The 21,492-nt window shown below is 41.0% G+C and overlaps 1 protein-coding gene across 1 annotated transcript; it reads left to right on the top strand.

Moving 5' to 3' along the window:
- Positions 1 to 1,069: 1,069 nt before the first annotated feature.
- On the top strand, positions 1,070 to 21,492 carry pnpla3 (patatin-like phospholipase domain containing 3). The gene is made up of 9 exons (XM_028570893.1): positions 1,070 to 1,350; positions 2,549 to 2,781; positions 3,695 to 3,760; positions 10,686 to 10,895; positions 16,594 to 16,654; positions 16,780 to 16,959; positions 17,051 to 17,183; positions 17,501 to 17,608; positions 20,854 to 21,492. Exons 1-9 carry the CDS (start codon positions 1,164 to 1,166, stop codon positions 21,077 to 21,079), a joined length of 1,404 nt encoding a protein of 467 aa, XP_028426694.1. The 5' UTR covers positions 1,070 to 1,163; the 3' UTR covers positions 21,080 to 21,492.

Here is a 21,492-nt window from a genome sequence, read left to right on the forward strand (position 1 = left end):
ACGGTGCTGCTGTGGATGCTGCGCGGCAGGCGGATGGGTTGACCTACAGCCAATCACGCAGGAGAGTAGTGATGTAATGCGCGCGCACGAGTCCCCAGCATCAGGACCACTCGCGCCGAGCCCGAGGATGCGCGCGACCGCAGAGGAAAGATGCTTCGCAACACATTAAATACTCAAGTAAAAACTATTACCATAAGGCTGCTGTAATAATACATAATGTTATAATCCTATTATAGGACTACGTAATACAGCCTACTCAATTACCATGTTATACATAAATCATAAATACATAAATGAGTATTATAATGTCAGTCTTATAGGCTTTTATAGTGTTTTTTTATAGTGATTTTAACTGTGTTAATTGTGTGCAGTCCTTATAATATACAATCAAGATAATACTTTAATAGATATTAGGTCTATGTAATAAACAGTGAGTAAAAGTAAAACTTGGCAAATTTACCAGCTGTCCCAAATCTATAACTTGCTATATAGGCCCTATTCTCGTGTGCGCACACACACACAGCAGTGAAAAGGACAGTGTTCTATCACCATTATAAATCATGTCTGTGGTCACCATAGAAACAGCTATGATAAATCCGCTAACAACTGCTGTAGGCAAAGAAATAAACAGAAGTAGATTAGAGGGTTAGTGCGTTTAATTTTCTTCCCATTTTTTTAAAGGGAGCTGTGACGTCACCGCGTGTTGTCTATCGAACTTGCTGTTGATTGGCTCTTGTGTAGGAAAATTAATTGATAGACGTGCGTTGATCCAATCAGGCTCTTAGTAAAATATGATGCCTTTACTGTTCCTCGTAAATCTCAGTTTATAAATAACCCGCGACAGGCACATTTAGTACCCATCATATTCCGGTTCATGCCGGTTATGGTTATAAGTCTATATAGCCTCTGTTTTAATAGCCGCTTTTCGGTAAAAGTAATTGTAGCCTTAATTTCCTGATAGACGCACCACTGGTCACTGACATTGGTGTTCTTATAGTTCTGACAGCATCTGAAGGCATCTTTAGAAGTGCGTCCTCCCTGCACTTTCCTCTAAAGAGCCAGTTGTTGACCTGTTGAGTAATATGTGCTCTGCTTTTCTCCGCTGAGCAGGACTGCTAACCGTGTGACTGCTTCCCGCTGTCCGCTCTCAGGTCTGCCCTGCCATGGTCGACCTAAACGGCGGCTGGAACCTGTCTTTCGCCGGGTGCGGGTTTCTGGGAATTTACCACATCGGAGTTGCTAGCTGCTTGCAGGAGAAAGCGCCCTACCTCATCGAAGGGGCCACCAAGTTGTACGGTGCCTCTGCCGGCGCTCTGACCGCCTCGGTGCTCGCTAGCCAGGCGTCCCTAGGTAAGACAGACCGCTATGGCTCGTTAGCCTGAGCTTTATGCACACTCGAGGCAGTATATGGAGGACACAGGAAGTCCTGTATTATTGTTATTGTTATTATTATATATTTATAATAACACATGTATATGTGGTCTGTTGTATAGACCTAGTTGTTCTTATATAGCCTATATTGAACTACACCTTAATGCTAAATATAATGTATGTTCATATAGGCTAGTTGAACAATGTATCTTTGAAATGTAGCTCTTAACATTTTTCAGTTCACTTGGTGGCGTGAGAAAACTGGTTGAATTTGAGTAGATTTTAGTTATCGTCTCGACAAAACTTCCCCAAACATGTATTTTTCTGCATATAGAAATACCCAAATATATCATGAATGTACTTTTGAGATTTTATTTTTTCATATACAGTATGAAACATAGTATTGAAACAACAAAATTCAGTTTCCCAGTGTCCAAAACGTACTTCATCTCAATGTTATTACCATGTAGGCTTACAAATACATTAATATACATTAAAATGTACTTGCGATATATAAATGGCACCACTGGATCATAAGAGAAGTGTTTGTTGGCTGTGGACAGTGTGTCAAAGGCGCCCTTTCGCTTTCTCTCCCATGAATAAGCAGTGGAAAGGGCTGAGTGTATCGACCAACAAGAAGCTGCATTGAACTCAGCATAGGGCTGGGCGATCTGGAGAAAATCAGATATCACGATATTCTTGACCAAATACCTCGATATCAATGTTGCGGCGATATTCTAGGGTTGACAATTGGTGCTCTAACAAAATATCTTTACACTTAGATTTTAGATAAATAATCATCAGTAATGTGGACATAATGTCTAAGTGGGGAAAAAGATAAATAATATAACAGTTAGAACAGTCTGGTAAGTTCAGAAAAGTACATCACTTTACTGTAATGCAGCCTTTAAAACCAGGAAAAGATAACACTTGTGTCATATCACGATATTACCATATCCAAAATCTAAGACGATATCTAGTCTCATATCACGATATCGATATAATATCAATATATTGCCCAGCCCTAACTGAGCATCTAGGTTATGTCATCGGAAGACCTCGCACAGGCCACTGTTGGTCACCGACTCCTTAGTGAATATTGACCCAGTCACAGGTTGACACTTGGAAATGTTTTTGTCTGCAGAACCTCAAATCCTTTTTTCTTTCTCATTTTTAGCCCAATGTTGTGAAGATGTGATCCAGGTGGCAAAAGAGGCCAGGAAGAGGAACCTGGGCCCCCTTCACCCCAACTTCAACCTGGTCAAGGTGTTAAAGTCTGGCCTGAATCGGGACCTGCCCGCTGATGCACATGTCCTGGCCTCGGGGCGGCTGTGCGTCTCGCTAACCCGAGTGTCTGACGGGCAGAATGAGCTGGTGTCGGAGTTCAACAGCAAAGAGGAACTCGTCGAGGTGCGGGGAGTTTGTGACATTGTTTTTTTTTTCAATTTTGAGAAGCCTCTACGGCAGCGGTGTCAAACTCAATGTCACTAAGGGCCACGCCGGAAAATGAGAATCATATCAAGGGCCAGACATGTAGAGTTTATTGACATGCTTTTATTTAAAGATAAAGTCAAATATTGTTTCAAGCAGCATGTTTCATAAAGCCTTCTCATTTACTGTTTGGTCCACATAAACCCCCCAAAAAAGTTCCTTAGCCATCACAGAATTGAACAAATCAAGCAAAACAATGATTACATTTCGTCACCTTCCTAAATTAATTGCCTAAGTCATTTTTTCAGGTTTTTCAGAAAACACAAAAACCTAAACGGCCTAAGTCACACGCTTGACATAGGCCATTATATGAAAGGTGTAGAATCACATGACCTGTTCAACTGAGGATGTAGGCAATTTTACCAGAGGTAAAGGCCAGCACCATGAGGAGATGATTTAGGCAAAGAAATATTTTTTGTTAAAAAATGACATAGGCCATTATTTTAGGAAGGTGACGATTTTTAAAAGCAGGCTACCACACAGCCGACTCACGGCAACCCTTTTCCACAGCCTGAACATGAAAACTCTCTGCTTCCGTGGGAGTTTCTGAGTCTCAAAGTCGACAAATCTGACAAAATTCTGCTTTAAGTGTGGCGTATTTGCATTTTGAAAAACACACGTTCCCGTCTTTTTGGTTTGGTGCTTAAAAGACGGGAAATAGGCAGGCCAAAATCTATTGAGAAACTAAAGTTGATATGCGGGCTGGATCAAAATTTGCGAGGGGCCGGGTTCGGCCTGCGGGCCTTGATTTTGACACACGTGCTCTACGGCTTCCATCATAATAATGCAGGCCACAGGAAATCAATTTGCTGTGGTTTAACTCTGTCCACAGGCGCTGATCTGTAGCAGTTTCATTCCCATCTACTGCGGGTTGATTCCTCCATCCTTCAGAGGAGTGGTAGGTGTCTTTGGTTGAATTGCTACTCATCAAGGTTTAGCTTTGGTTTCCCCTTTTGCAGTGTGGGGCAGGTCTGTCCAAACCACATGAGCTAACAGAACCCATAAGTTGAACGTTGTCCAATTAGAACGGACCCACGGCGGTGACCTTTTTGGTGGAGCTGTTGGTTTAATAGGCGACTCGGAAGAAAGCGAACGTTTTAACGATAAACTCCATCAACACAACAGTATGTGGAGTTAAACTGGTTGTTAAATTGCAATGTGAGCGGCAAGATCATTTAAAAGGCAACCGTGACTACATTGTGCGTCTGCCCTATTTCTATACCGTGGCGGCAGAAATTTTGCCATGGCGGGCCGCCACTACAAAATCAACATAGACTGCCTTTTGGGATGCAAAATTATTTGTACAAAATTGTATTTCATTATTTTATTTTTTCTCCTAAAATAGTCACATTGTTTGCCTAGTACATTACAGACCATTCATTGTGAACCATGTACTTATGTGACAAAAAAATAAAGTTACAAAAGGAGAAGGGAGTTTCAGTGGCAAAGAAAGGTCTTATTTTAAGAAAAATGTAGCAACAAGCAGGTTGAAAAGGGAAATGAGAGAGGGAAATCTGAATGTTTTATTAAAAGTAAAAGCATGGTCTGTATTTCAAAGATAATTTGAATTGCCTTTTGGTGAAGCTGTAATCCAAAAACATATAGAATACTGCGCTGAAGATATCGTTCTAGGTACAAGGCAGTTATCATTAGAACAGAGATCATTTTGTTTTCATTACAAAAAATCAGGAGGAGTCGTTTGCATGTTTCGAAAGAGTGCTGTGATAATCATTTTAGCTGCGAGTCCTAGTTTCTTATACCACTGTCGCCTCTACATTGACTTATCAGCTGCTTTTGGACTTTGACAGTGATCTTATTGGGATTGACAGAGCTATGGTTACTGTGTGTGTGTGTGTGTGTGTGTGTGTGTGTTTTGTGTTTTTGTGTGTGTGTGTGTGTGTGTGTGTGTGTGTGTGTGTGTTCAGATGACGTTATATAGTAGTACAGTAGTTTGTCGCAATGAACACTGATAAAAAAGAAATCAACCAGATGACATGAAATATAATCTACAAAAAATACAAAGCATAATCATGCGATGAATGAAGAAGTGTAGTTAACAAAACAGGTTCCGTATTGAAAATGTAAGCACGTGATATCAGTCGGAAGCTTATCACTGCATTGACGCAACATTTCACATGAAGTGAAACTGTTTACAACTGTTAAAATGTAAAAATTCAAAGGTCAGACAACAATCACGACAGAGAAAAGTCGGAATTCAACCGGATGACATCAGGTATAGTAGGAGCATAGGAGAACTGTGCAGTTCCGGGTTCATTGAATGAGTGTAATTATTCAATTGAGTAGTTTACAGTAGGGCTGCAACTAACGATCAATTTCAGAGTCAATTAATCTGTTGATTAATTTCCCAATTAATCGATAAGTTTGGTCTATAAAATGTCAGAAAATGGTGAGAAATGTGGATCAGTGTTTCCCAAAAAGCCCAAGACAACGTCCTCAAATGTCTTGTTTTGTCCACAACCCAAAGATATACAATTTACTGTCACAGAGGAGAGAAGAAACTAGAAAATAGAAGAATCAGAGAATTCAAAATAGTTGGCGATAATTTTAATAGTTGACAGCTAGTCGATTAATCTTCGCAGCTCTAATTTAGCGCATATATAAATCAATTAAAATGCCACCATACGTTTTTTTTCATACAGGGAAGCTCCAGTCACAAAGTAAATCACTGTGGAAATACAGGACATCCCGAACAAAAAAACTATCTTTGTGGACACATCAGCGCATTTCACTCTGAATAGTGTGCCAAAGTTCACTGTCAAGTATTCTGTCTGTGGATTCTGTACATTGTGTACTTTCTGCTGCCTGCGGCCTCAGAGCCCAGTTTAGTGTGACTCACCAACTCCATGTGCATTGACCTGAGGTATGACACACTCTGCAAAATAGCCCCAGGAAGGAACTTGTTTTGGTGTACACATTTGGTGTACGTTCAAAAGTAGTTTTAGTCATGCAACAGAAAACTCAGATTGGACAGATAGTCTAGCTAGCTGTCTGGATTTACCTTGCAGAGATCTGAGGAGCAGTTAACCATAGTCCTCACAAATCCACCGAGGCACGGAGGCTAGAACGCCAACACAAAGTCAAGTCAAGTCAGCTTTATTGTCAGATGTGCTATAGATGCATGACATACGGCACAAATTAAATTTCAGTCCTCTCGGACCCACGGTGCAAAATGCAATAAAAAAATAAGTGTTCTATAAATAGAAAAGACATAGAAAGGAAGGAAGGTAACGGACTTCGTCGAAAATACATGCATCCGGCGCAATTTAGTAGTTGAACGTCGAGGATATAAACTGGAATTGAATGGAGTTTCAAAATCTCATTTTCCAGGCTTAGAAAAGTCATGGAATTAGTAAAATCCTTGAAAGTTTTGGGGAAGTCATGGGATTTTGTTGGGTTTAAAAAATGTCAAACAAATTTAATAACACTTAACGCGTTCCCATAGCTTCCTTATAATTTCCTTAAAAAGGGAACTGAAATGTAAAAACGTTCTAAGAAAGTTCTTTGAAAGGACTATGTTATCTGGTACTTATATTAGGAAAAATGGACACAGTGTTTAATTGCTTTTAATTAGAGAAAAATAAAGGGAAATAAAAGATTTAGAGAAGAATTTGGTATTTGCTTGGGTTGAAATTTCCTTAGATTAGATTAGCATTTTATCAGTTGTTCCTCAAGCAAACAACAGCTACTATGTATCAAATATATAAATCCCTGGTTCTTCTCCAGAGCTCAAATTAGTTGGTACTTGCAGTCTTATGCCAACTTTCATAGTTATCTCAGAGGAAACATCCGAGGGATATTGTTATGAATTACAGGACCCATAAAATATAGTGTTACCAGCAGTTCTTCACCAGCTAAAGCCCGAGTAATACTGGATTTTTGACACAGCTATATTGACTTTTTAAAGGTGCTCTAAGCGATGTCACGCGTTTTTTAGGCTTCAGCATTTTTTGTTACATACAAACATCTCCTCACTATCCGCTAGCTGCCTGTCCCCTGAACACACTGTAAAAAAACATCTCCTCACTATCCGCTAGCTGCCTGTCCCCTGAACACACTGTAAAAAAACACGGTCTCTGTAGACAGCCCAGGGTCCACAAACGCCAACAAAAACAAAGTGGTCCAACCTGCACCACCAAACATAACAAACAGTGTTCCAGCCAATAACCGACAAGAAGGAGTTGGGGGTGGGGGTTGGGGGGTTAGTGTGCGGAAGGGAAGGGAGGGGATGGGATGAGGAGGAGGGAGGGGCGAGCTAGCCTCGTTTTGTTTGACAATACTTTGAACTTCAACAAGAAGTGACGTCACCCGACATCGCTTAGAGCACCTTTTAAAGGGGTGATAGAATGCAAAACTGATTTCACCCTGTCATAGTTGAATAACGATGTTATGGGACGTTCGGTGGGTAAATAGGACATACATAGAAGCTCAAAGTCCCACTGACACCCCTTTACTATGAAAATCTCATATTTTGAAACTGCCGCTGAAAACGGGCGAATCTCAACAAAGCTGGAAGTTGACGTCAACCTCCCAAAAACCGGAACCTTTGTCAGCCCATGGGTGTATTAAGAGAACGTTCACGCCCCAACATTTACATAGGCTACACAACTGACCTGAGATCAGGTAGTCTTCTGAATCTAGCTAGGTCACGCAGATCTCTGATATTCCATTACAAAATTCACTTCTTTTTTATGCGAGAAATCAACTATGTAAAGCTCAAATATGGGCCGCTTTACGAAAATGGATGGCTGATTGCAAATTTTGTCCGACTGTGTGTCGGAGTTCAGCGCCGGTGCTGCCTGTGTTGTTGCCTTGCCGCCCAGCCTGCCTTCCTTCACAGACCCCGGTCTGCTATGAGGTACTTGGAGCTCCGTCACGACTGGCAGCCCACAGCACTCCATACCCGCGCAAAGTCACCGTGTCTTGGGGTAATAGACAACTAAATGCCCCTGCTCTGACAGAGCTCCAGGTCCTGTAACTCCCCTCTTCCTGCTAGCTAAATGCCCGGTGTATGTGAGTGAGAGCACGGTCAGCAAGCTTGTTACACCAGCAATCTCTTACCACAGGTTTCAGTTAATCTTTTAATGTGTGTAATTATAATGTGTTGAGTTATTTAAACAAACGACTGTATAAAATACACGCCTCTTGTCCGCGAGTCTCATTGATAGAGCCTGCGGCTGGATGGAGCTAGCTAGCCTCCTCTTAGAATTCCTCTGGAATTCACAAACATTCATTAACTTGAAATCGGACTACGTTGTTAGCTTTATGACATTTAGTTAGATGTGGTATAACTGGCGTGACGAAATTCAAACTGTAAATATACTCGGAATTACGCTGAAAATGAAGCTAACTATCCGTGATTTGTAGCTACACACAGCTAGGATTGAAGGGACAGTCGCAGCTAACGAAACCATTACAGCTCACAAATATTCATTAACTTGAAATTGGACACAGTTGTTAGCTTTATAAAACATTTAGTTAGATGTTGTATAAGTGGCGTGATGAAATTCAAACTGTAAATATACTCGAATTACGACCAAAAATGAAGCTAACTAGCCGCAATGTTGTACACATAGCTAGGATTGTAGGGACAGTCGCAGCTAACGAAACCCTTACAGCTCACAAATATTCATTAACTTGAAATCGGACACCGTTGTTAGCTTTATAAGACATTTAGTTAGATGTTGTGTAAGTGGCGTGACGAAATTCAAACTGTAAATATACTCGAATTACGACCAAAAATGAAGCTAACTATCCGTGATTTGTAGCTACACATAGATAGGATTGAAGTGACAGTCGCAGTTAACGAAACACCTAGCTAAACTTCACAAATATTAACTTGAAATCGGACACCGTTGTTAGCTTTATAAGACATTTAGATGTTGTATAGCTAAGTGGCGTGACATTGTGTGTAACATGTGGTAAGAGATTGCTGGTGTAACAACCGCGCTCTCACTCTCACACAACGGGCCATTTAGCTAGCAGGAAGAGGGGAGTTGCAGGCCCCTGGAGCTCTGTCAGGGCTGTCAGCCTAACGGAGCTCACAGCAGGCCGGGGTCTGTGAAGGAAGGCTGGGCGGGCGGCGAGGCAGCAGCACCGCCGCTGAAGTCCGACACTTACCATACGTCTTACCATATTTGCAATTAGCTATCAATTTTGGTAAAATGGCTCATATTTGAGCTTTATGTAGTTGATTTCTCACATAAAAAAGTCTCAGAAGTGAATTTGGTAATGAAACATTGCAGTGTCTGGAATATGAGATTCTGTCGCTTCTCTAATGTGTGTATTGGGGATTCGCTCAACCAATCAGCGCGCATCTCTAATATCTGCGTATGGCAATTCGCTCAACCAATCAGCGCGCAGCTCATCTAAATATTTACGAGCATACCATATTTGGAAGAAAAGCTCTTGTTACAAATAGGGCCAAAACACAGGGATGCATAAGGGCCAATAAAATATCAACCAGGCCATTTTCAGCCCAACCAATGTTACATACCCCATTAGGAGACCATAAGGAACAGTGTGAAATACTCTATATAATCATTCTATCACCCCTTTAAGGTATTGTGACAAAGATATGTATGAATCAAGACTAAGAGTCTACAGCCATGATGGCAGTGCTTTGAGCTAAGTGCTAACCTCATGCATGTCTGTACTTTTATTACAGCCAGTGAGATTAAAATAGGCCCAATACTAATGCAGTAAATCTGATATTACAGTAAGAAGTTCAATAATGTAGGTTTTCTTTCATCAAAATACACATTTCCATACCCTATATGCACATTAAGGGATCCTGAGCTCCATTTCCTTACTGACCTACATTCAGTCACGCTGGCAGACACAGATGCTACATTTTTCACACGCTCTGTCCGATGGCAGCAGCTCTGCCAAGCTGAATGGGATTTTACAGTTAACACTTGGAATAAGGTTAATCCCTTCTCCTCTATGGACATGTTAAGCCCTTCTTCTCTATCTAAAATGGAACTGGAGCATTTCATTACATAAATAAATGGGTAAAGTCTCTAAAAAAATGATGTCACCGGTACATCCAAAAATGTAAGAGCAATGTGACTGACAAGGGGAATTGGCTTCTTGTTTTGGTACAGAGCGGTTGACTTTTTAGTAGGCTGAAGTGTCTTTAGGTTATAATGTCAGAGTGATCGCAGGCTCAAAGTACCATAATCATGGACAGTATCCCAGATAGACATAGTGCAGTGATTGAACATATTGTTACTAACTACTTTTTCAAAAAAGTTTTAACTACTTCAACTTTTGAATGGAAGTAGGTACTTACATAGGGCTGAGTAAAAACAATTGATACCGGTTCCTAAACGATAATTTTTCCGATACCAATTTTATAAAACAAAAATAGGCAGCTAGCTAGACTATCTGTCCAATCTGAGTTTTCTGTTGCACGACTAAAACAACTTTTGATACACATACACATGTTCCACCAAAACAAGTTCCTTCCCGAGGCTATTTAGCAGCGGCACCGTTGATCTGTATGGCGCTTAGCCCCGCCCAAGACAATTGTGATTGGTTTAAAGAAATGCCAATAAACCAGAGCACGTTTTTCTCTCATCCCGGAAAGCTGTGTGGATTCACAAGATTCCGCAGCGCAGCAGTGGAGGAAGGTCTGGCATAGCGAGACCACTCCTTAAGTATTGTAATTGGGTATGGAATGACGAGGCATTTTTCGATACTCAATGCTTTAGAGGCAATGTCAGTGCCTAAAAAGTATTGAATTTGGTACCCAGCCCTACATATACAGTACATTATTTCTTTCTCTTTTTTTGTGTCTTTAGCGTTACGTGGATGGCGGGATCAGCAACAACCTGCCGCAGTCTGATCTGAAGAACACCATCACCATCTCTCCCTTCTCTGGCGAGTCTGACATCTGTCCCAGAGACGACTCCACCAGCTTCCACGAGCTGCGCTTCACCAACACCAGCATCCAGATGAACCTGGGCAACATGTACCGCCTCAGCAGGGCCCTGTTTCCCCCGGAAACCAAGGTAGGCCATGCTTCCGCCTCAGAGGGACGCCCTGTTGCAGTTGATAATGTTGATTAAAAAAAAATCTAGAACAAGACAATAACAAAAAATTATGCAAAATGGTGGTGCACTTTTTGGAGATAATTTAAACGTTGGGTGTGGTTTACTCGGCTGACCGTGCTTAAACTGCCATCTAAAGATCAAGTTTTTGAATCAGAGTAATTTAATGACTGAGAGATAAAGCTGCACCAATCAATTTTCTTATATCAACAATGGTTCCAATTACTGTGTGTAACATGAGAGGAATCATTGTATTGAACCCACAGAGAATTCATCCAAATCTGCAATCCGGCTCGGCTCTAACCTTTTACATTGCAACCTCTTTTAGCTGATAATTTTGGTTTTTAGTAGGGCTGAACAATTAATTGTTTTCACATCGAAATTGCGAAGTAGAGTTTTTCCTGCCTGCCTCAACGGCGTGTAACGTTGGACAGCCAATCACAAACATTAGTAGGTCTTTGTAAAAGTGTGCTGCATTCTTATTGGCTAACTGACTCTATATCCTCAATATTCCACTTCCGGGATTGCTCCGTTGCCCACGGCAATTCCGCCGGATTTCACTCATTTAGACCTGGATTAGGGCTGGGCGATATGGACCAAAAGTCATATCCCGATATATTTTGGCTGAATATCGATATACGATATATATACCGATATTTTTTTCCGCAAAGTGAGAGCAAATGTTCAGTCAAAGCCAAAATCAAATATGACATGTCACAAGTAGTTTCATAGAAACAGTTGCAAAATCAAATAAATAATAAACCGGTTTCTTCACCTGGTTCATGATTAAATGCTCAGCTGTTCAAATAACAATAAAATGTAAACCTAAATACTGTATAACAGGAGTACCTTTTTTGAAATCAAAGCTCCATATTTGTGATTCGTTCCAAAGGTCAATTAAGCTTTTGATATTAATATAATCTACTTTGTTCAAAATGTAATGCCTCATGCCTGTAAGCCTAGGTTTATAGTCCCATTCTTCCACTTGATACTGCTTCTACTTAAGTAAACTAAAAGATGAACTATCGACTACAAAACAAAGAAACTAATTAATGTGTTAATACAAAGAATATTTATTATGATCGGTTCACAGATCTGAGTCCAAACGGAAACTTCACCCTTCTGAACTAAGAGTTTCTGCTTCAAGGTGAAGTTTAAAACAGACTGAAATGTCCAGGCTCATTCCTCCACTATCTATTTCTGTATGTATTTATGCGTTACATGTCATTTTAACGGGCACTGAGCTCCAGATCCTGCAGCTGCAGACGGTCTCTGCTGCCCCGCTGTAGCTTCTCTCCGTCCGCCTGCCGCCGGCAAACTTAGTGGAACTTTCCGCCGATATCGACATACAGGTCGTCCTGGACTACGTGTAAGATCCTACCGATCACCACTCTGTCTTTGGCTGGTCCGATCTGGATCAGCGGGGACCCATGCGCAGCAGCGAGGCAAAGCTGTGTTTTTACCGGGGAAGAGACGCTGCGGCCGGCCACGGAGCTCTCCGCCTCCCGCTGCCGCGGAGCTCAGGTTGCTGGTCGAAGGCGGCATACATAATCATAAAACACATTGTCACCTGTTAAATGTTATTCATTGCTGTTTGTTCTTTTCATTTCCTCTATCGAACATAATTAAGCAGTACAAAAGTCCGGCATCTTTAGCGTTGATCTGAATGCTTCGGACCTCTGTTCCAAGATGGCGGCGGTTTTGACGTATGTTTAGAACCTCAAGGCGACATCTGTGTATATATCTATGGGAGCAAGGATCACATTTGAACTATATCGATATATGCGATATGGTCTAATTCCATATCTCATTTAAAAATATATCGATATATTTTTAATATCGATATATCGCCCAGCCCTAACCTGGATGTCTGTTGGCTTGGGCTTCCTTTGTGGACTATGGTCCTCCACACATTAAAAGAATGTGATTACTGTAGATAAACTTGAAGATGAATTGAATGTGAAATATTTAGTTGAATGTTTGGTGGACCATTTGATTTAACATTTTGTATTCCTCATAATTATTATATTCACTGTTTTTTAAGCTACATGATGGAATAATTGTTTAAAGAAATCCTATTTTCAGTGGATTTCTCACTTATTTTTTATTACTTTATTTAACACGATCGTAGAATGTGCAATATGTAGCTAAAAATAAAATCGTAAATCAAATCATAATTGCAATATCTGGCAGACAAATTGCAATGTTTTTATTTTTTACCAAATCATTCAGCCCCAGTTTTTAGACCCAAAACACTCATGACTCACTCAATGAACAGTATGCCAGTATTAATAAAAGTAATTCCACACTCTGACACTGTAGTGGATTGCTGACTATTATAAGACGTATGCCTCACTGTCACAAGTGGATAAAGTCCCTTGAAGACACACATGAGAGCTGGAATGGACAAAGTGCAATGGCTTATTATTGCTATGATTCATACGGCTTGAGATATATCTTCTTAATCTTTCTCAGTTCCCTTTACCTATCACTGACAGAAGAAAGTATCCAGATGTGCCCTGCCCTGTGCTTTGGTTTTCACCTCCTTTCACTCTCCTTTATCCCATGTTTTCTCTTGTTATTCCCTGGCCCTGTGATTAATGTCAGGTAACTTTTAAAATGGGGTGAGCTTTAGGGTAGAGCTGTGTTGTTGTTACACAGCCTGGCTCCTCACCGCTCCCGGCACAGCCGTCTGGTTGCACAAATCTGTGTGATAGGGGTGGTGTTGCTGTTACCACATTTCTAGAGGCAGGAATTATCTCTCTGTACCATAACACATGAAACAAAAACAAGTCTACCCATACACGCTTGAGGCAGTAACTCTATGTCAACTTGTTACTTCACACATATTGACAGGTGCTGTATTGACATGCACAGGAAAACAGAATTTGAATGTCAAATAAAAGAGATAACTATTCTGACCCACTAACCCCTGTCCCGATCATGCCAGCCACGGGATTGGCTGTGAGCGCCTCTGCTGATGCTAGAGCTCTCTTATAGAAGCTCTCAGAGTACTTGCCAAGTCTTTATTAAATGAATGGGGGTGTTTTTTGGAACTAAGTTTATTCGCTTTTTTTAAGAGTTAGATGAGAGGTGTAATACCACTCTTATGTGTGTACATTTAGTATTCCACGGAAGATTTAAAAAGCCGAGATAAAAATCAACTAAAGAAATAGATTAAAATACAATACACATTGCTATATGAATTTACTTATTTTTTGTATATTTAAAAATTATATTTAAAATTTCCATAGACCTCTGCTGGACAGCACTGAAATGCAATACACTTTCCAAATAATTTTCCTTTTTACTATTTCAATTTTTTAATTTTATTTTTGACACATACATTACATTACATAAAAGGAAATACACATTACAGTGTGTATTGTATTTCACTTTATTGTTTTCTGTTCTTATTTAGGCATCTAAAATAGTGATGCACCGATAACCGATATTAATATTGCTGTTATGGCCGATATTGATATTTACCGATGTCGATATCTCTGTATAGAACACATTTTTTATGATAATCAAATAAGGAACTATTTTCCAAAAGCCATTTTTTTTACTTTTGTGATTTATTTTTTAGAAATCACTGATATTGGGCACCTTTACCTGTGTGCAAAATATGACTGTCATCAGATCTTCAGAAGAAAAAATAAATATTTATATAAAAAATCTTTTTAAAAGGATACAAGTGTGTCCTGAATTCACACTATGAATAAGCCAACCCTGAGTATTCACAATAAACATCTAACTCACTTGAGACCAAGTCACTGTATTCTGTGAACATTGTACAACAGTTCAGAACTTTAAAGTACAGTAGTAGGCCTTAAATGGCCAAAGCCAAAAGTATTGAAAGACGTAAAATGTGAAAATGGAGCCAGAACAAACTGGACTGAACAGACACTGGCTTTTGCAGTCTGAACTGGAAGTACAGTAACTTCCAAGTACTTAAAGGTTAGGCCTAACCCTTGAAATTATAGAAATTGGTGCCTTCTAGGCCGAAATAAGCCAGAAAATGTGTTTTTTGCTCATATGGATGAAAGACACCAAATCCCAGAATGCACTTGCTTCGCTGCTACTCCCAAGCCACATCCACCTACAGACCGGCAGTGAGGCAGCATTCAACTCAACCCAAATGTGTTTTATTGTCATTTCAACCATATACACGAAACAACATTTCACCGTGGCTCTAATGGTTACGCATTTAAAATATATAAAAACGACAACCAAGCGCTAATGCTAGTATGCTTTAGCTGAACTTTACGTGTGTGCAATAGCTAAATGTAGCAGATTATAAACAGTTGTAAATTTGCGTGAAATGTAAAATGGTCGGCATTTACTAGTCACAAACTTCCCCAGCAGTTAGCATTTAGTTGTATACAAGCAGCTAATTTCGTGTCCGTGTTAACAAAATCTCCACTCTTACCCGGCGACATGTTTCCACAACAAGAAAAACACAGTAGTCTCTGAACTCGCGATGGGAGTTTCATTTAAATTGGATGTACTCCAGTTTGTTGTCTAATGAGCAGACACTTGCAACCGAGATTGATGGAACAGGTGGCTGGCTAGCGTTAGCTTTCCACCTAGCTAGGTTAGCTATACTCCAGCCCCCGTTTCACCGCTGAGAATGTCCCCCCATGATTGCGGCTGCTGCCCACTCCGGCCGCAGCTGCTGCCCACTCCAGCCGACGCTGCTGCCTACTGGTCAAACTAACCTGTACGGCGGGCATAAAAACAAAGTGTGTGATTTTTAAACTTCTGTTTGTGTAGTGTTTAAACCAACATGATACGGTTAATTAGTGGGCTTTAATTATGTTGGTTGCTAATTTTGAACTTTGAACCTGCTTCCAGTTTTTATGCCAAGCTAGGCTAACCATGTCCTGACTCCCACTCCGTACTAAATACACAGACTTGAACAAGGTATCGAAATTCTCATTTTACCGAATATGCGTGTAATCCAAAATGTCTGAGTATTCCTTTAAAATCTCCATACATTTTTCAGTGTCATATATGTTTTTGTATGCTCTGTTCATTCCTGTTCTGTGTAACACAAATCGTTTACCTTTTCCATTGAGAAAGTCAATAATAAGAAATTTGAACATTGAATAAGATGTTCGAAAATTTCTGTTTTTTGTCGTTATTAGTGAGTTATCTTTATGAAAAATAGCTTACCGGTGTAAGGAATTTGTTCTAATGAGGCCTTAAGGCCTGTCAAATCTGACTCCAATTTATTAATTCCCGCGCCTTCTTTAATCGGAATTAAGTTTCCCAGAACACAAGGATCAATCTGAGACAAAGAGTTCAGTTAAGCAAAGGTTACTGAGTCCAGCATAATAGTTACAACACAATTGTGGGTTCACAAACAGCATCTAAGTTTCCCCGGCAACAGACATTAAATCAGAGCTGGTCCACTGAGACCTCTGATCTGTTCTCTCCCTTCAGCTTTTATGCTCCCCTCACAGGGGGGTGTCTTCTCGTTTCTAGGCAAAAACTGTTATCTTTCTTTTCACACACACACATAAACTGGGCTGCCTTTCTCAATCAGTGACATCATTAATTGAGGAATTCAGGAATATGAGTGAGCCGTTTTTAGGCAGTTGAGAAAATGACAGATATTTCCTGAATATAAGATAAACTCTTTTGCTCTCCACAGGTAATGGCTGACATGTGTCAGAGCGGTTATAAGGATGCTCTACGCTTCCTTGAAGAAAACAGTGAGTATCCTCCTACTGTTTTGCTATGGTGACCCTCAGATAAGCTCACCTAGTTATGATGCATCCATATCAGCCGCTAGCTTAACCTTCGGACTGTCAACTGATGTCATGTTTTGTGGTGCCAGACCTGCTGATGCTCGATCGTCCAACCTCGGGCCCCGCCATGCCAGAGAGCCCGCCCACCACCTGCTGCTGCAAGCCTACAGAAACCACACAAGAGTGGGTGCTTCGGAGGCTCCGCCTACTGCGAAAACAGCACTGGTGGCTAGATGAGCAGATTGATCTGCCCACGCCCATCAAGAAAGGTGTGGTGTCGTCCCAGATTTTGTGGTGCCTCTGTAAAGTATGTTGACATGCTGTGTGGTTGACTGGTCCCCTTCTCTGTGTGTCTGTCAGTGTTCTGTGAGGCGTGCCAAGACAAATCCGGCCTGTATACCAAGGTGTCCGAGATGCTGCCAGTCAGAGTGGCCTCCTACATGCTCATGCCATACACACTTCCTGTACAGTCGGCCTACTCAGTAGCCCAGAGGTGAGTACACTGTAGATATAAACCATAGACTGTAATAAAAAAAAAAAAAAAAAAAAAAAAACGTGACCTAGCAACAGTGACATCACCCATTTGTTTGGGGATTACCGTTTTGATGCCTCACTTCTGTATTGGCAGAAGTGCCACTATTGCTTCTATTCATTGGCATTACAGTCTATGATGATCCATGTCTGCCCTTTTAAGCAAAAGAGTTCTGCACTGAAAACTCATTCGGTCAGGTCCATGACCAAGTTGCTTGTTTCCGTGTTAAACATCAGTTCAGTGCCTGTTTGTCTAATATGATTTCTGCTCTGCCCCAGGTTTGTGGAGTGGATCCCAGAGGTGCCAGCGGATATGCGCTGGCTGTGTGGGGTGGCAGGTGACATGTACCAACAGGCCTGGAAAGGAGCACCGGCTAGCTCTATTGGGTAACAGATGGTTTTCCATACAGTGCAACATTCAGTCATACAGTTATCCACCCACACATTATAAACCAAGAAGGTTGTATATAAATGAAAATAGCAGAAAATTACATAACAATACAAAGAACAAAAGACTATGGCTAGGTACCGAATGCTTTTATAAAATTTGCATCCAAAAAAGTATCATTTAAGAACCGGTATCGAAGTCACGGTACCGGTATCGGAAAGTTTTGAACAATACCCAGCCCTACAAAAAACTAGGGGTGTCACGATTCTCCAAATCCTCAATTCAATTACATTTTCGATTCTAAGGTCACGGTTCATTCGAGTCTCAATTTTTACGTTTTTATTTTTTTTAAAGCACAGGTTGCTATGCCATTTTTAGACTAGACTTTTATGCAATATAATATCTCACCTTTGTTCGCAATGTGCCACACTACATTATCAAATTTAAAACATTTATTAACAACATAATATAACAATTACTTATATCTTCAGTCAACTGGAAACTTGACAATTTGTCAATGAAGTAAAAACATTTACAGACAATGCTGAGGGCAGACGCTTCGCAGCCATATGCTATGTTCGCAATAAAGTGGTCTTAGCAGCTGAGCAGACAGAGAGCAGAGAGGGCGACTCGGCAGTCCGCTAACTTGTTGCTCTCTCTAATATCACCAATATAAGCTGCTCTGTTTAGGCTACAAAACGTGCATGCAGGCTGAAATTCAACCGTGCGGTTTGTTGGGATTAAGCAGAAGGAAACTCCGCTAGCTGCTAGGCTAATGTGCAATGGTAAACACACAGAATATGGTACACGCATATAGCAGAGCTTGCAAACTGTGGCTTTTTTTAGTCAACAACGCAAACGTTGTCAACATAACTCACTGGAAATCCCAAATACTTCCACACCGGTGACTTCAGTAAAAAAGGAGGGGGCTCAAGCTCTGTCGAAGGGTCTCCTGCATCTGCAGTTGCCATGCTATCTTTTGACTGGCTCTAGCTAAGTTACAGGAGGTTGACTCGCAGCACTTTAACACGTGTGTGTTTTTTCCACTTGGCAAGCCGACCGGACGTGACATTCCATTTTTTTATTCAAAGTTCGAGATTGTGACACAATTTTCGGTCGATTTCGAAATCGTGACACCCTTACAAAAGACATATATATATATATAGGGCCGTCAATCAATTAAAAAGATTAATCACGTTTAATCGCATGAGTGTCCTAGTTAACTTGCGCTCAATCGCAAATTAATCGCAAATCGTTAAGTTCAAACCTCTACAAATGTGATCTGTATGGATAATCGCTTAAAATCAATCTGAAATTGGTTTTTTTTCAATTGTAAGGAAGGCCCAAAATCATCTTAATTTATCTAATGAGTTTGATGCATTAAGCATATTAGAGAAAGTGTCTTCATTTTCAGAATAGGCTATCTGCAGATGCTGTTTGTTTTAAAGATATAGTGTGTGTGTGTGTGTGTGTGTGGCCCTCTGGCCTGTTTACATTTGATCTTTAAAGAAGACGATCCTGGAACACCACATTCCCTTGTCAGGCTTCTCACTCAACTCTAGAGACACATGTAGATTTATGCATGCCACCTGGGCAGGCTTAGTGAGGAAGTATGTCCAAATAGATCTTCTCAATCCCTAACCTGTGACCTGGGCAGGCATGGATTGGCCGTCGGGAGTACCGGGAGATTTCCCGGTGGTCCGGTCTATTTGTGTGGGCTGAATGGGCTGCACTCCGGTCAAAAACCTTTTTTTTTTGATCGGTCCATAGAGAGAAGAGAGATCACATGACTGGCCCACTGGTTTGTCTCGCATCTGAACACTGGCCAATCACATCTCACTATGGCCCACTTCCATCCTAGCATAGAGAGAGAGCGCATTTAAGTCCCGCCCCCACCGGTAGTGAACTCCACAAAGTGCCAGTAGCTAGCTAAAAAACATGAGATTTAAGCATGTCAAATTATGATTTTAGCACCTTTGTCTACCAGAGAGAGTTACTAAGCTAATGCTAGTTATGTTTTAGCAAGGTGAGGCACTTGCAAACATAGTAGTCAGTCCCTCAGAAAAACGTGATTATGCGATCGCATAATTCAATGCATAATCAGCCAGCGCAAGTGCAAGGATGGATGGTTGGTGTCCAGCCGATTGTGGTGGGCTGGTCTGGGTGTCAAGAGTCTAGGGCTGATTTTTTTACCCCAGTCCAGCCCTGGACCTGGGAGGGACCTCTCTTATTTTAAGTTTCCCCCTTATCTAATCTTAACATTTACGTTGTGTTTCTGGAATTTCCAACACAAAAATCTAAATCTAATTGCTTTCAGAACAGATCTCCGCGGCGCATAGGCACCACTTGTAGCTGACCTGTAAGTATGCTTCAAATGACCAAGGTTGTACGAACACGTCGTCTGACTATATCTAAAAAAAAAATAAAGGACGGAAGTATCACTAATCCGTCCATTTCCATGTGTAGAACCGTTACCACTGTGAATGTTTTCGAGGAGTAATGGTCTGTTGCCTACATTCATGCCATCCATCACATTGAAAGCATTCACAGTGGTAACCCTCAGTTATACACATGAAAAAGGACGGATTAGTGATACTTCCGTCATTTGTTTTTTAAGATACAGACAGAAGACCTTGGTCATTTGAAGTATACTTCCGGGTCGGCTACATTGCAGCGTAACAAATGCGGAGCGGATGCTCCAACACTACGCTTCCACTATAATCAATGAAACCGGCTACACCGGACACGAGAGCAGCGCGTAAGTGGTGCGTATGCTCCGCGGAGAGCCGCTCTGCATGCGCGAGGTGTGTGCGGCCCTTTTACACAGAAATAGATCATATAATGTCTATATTTGTTTAAAATGAAACCACCGATATGCAGTAAAATGAATGTCAGTGAGCGTATTACCAATTTTGTTTTGAGAGTTTCCGTTTTAATTTCTTGTTTCCCCTTGACGTTTTCACAGCGCTGTGCGGGCTCCAAAAAACTGAACCAACAACAACAATCCCAAAGCAATAGCTCTCCGTCTCGCCTATGAATCACACAATCCTACTCCGCGAACGGTCCGCATATACGTTACGTGTGCATTGTAGCCAAACGATAAAAATGAAACTTGGAGCTCTCGGTGGCCCAGGAGTTCTGGTAACGAAGAACCTTTGAACTTTGTTGCATTTTGCTTCTATTCATAAATGTGTTTTTTTTGTGTGAAATAAACTCTTAAACATCTGTGTATTTCACTTTACAGTGAGAAAGGCCTGAGGAAATGTCTGAGTGCGCCGCCTCTACCTACAGAGTGTGAGAAACCAATGCAGAGAGACAACCTGCCTGCTCTTTCCTCCATAGACTTCCACGGCAACTCCTGGGAGAACGCCAAATCTACCTCCTCCTCGTCCCAAAATCATTCTCGCATCATCCCCTCCTCTCCGCAACAAGTCTGCTTCTATGTCGGCTCACAGGGTGATCAGCAGTAAAATGATTCAGGACCAGAACTTTAACAACTATTTGGTCAAATGTCCACTTTCTGTGAGGAGCTGGTGGATTGATGGACTGGTTAAATATTGAACCAATGGTGCGTAAATGTTTTAAGGAAACACACATTTGTCTCTGACTCTGAACACTCCAGGCAGCACCGATATTTCACTGGGTGCTCTGGGAGACAGTGTCACAACTCACCCAGGATCATGGATGTGTTTTATTATCTGTTTTAATGCGCAGCACAGAAATGTGTCTAGTTTCACAGTCTCACTACAACCCTACCTACCTGTTTGTTTAAAATATACTCAAACATAACAGTCATTCCTCATTCCAGTTAGAGATGGTCCGATACCATTTTTTGCTGTATACTAATATCTCTGTATGGATGTGATATTATTTCTATGTTTGT

The sequence above is a fragment of the Perca flavescens genome, chromosome 23 (genome assembly GCF_004354835.1).
Source record: "Perca flavescens isolate YP-PL-M2 chromosome 23, PFLA_1.0, whole genome shotgun sequence".
NCBI lineage: Eukaryota > Metazoa > Chordata > Actinopteri > Perciformes > Percidae > Perca > Perca flavescens.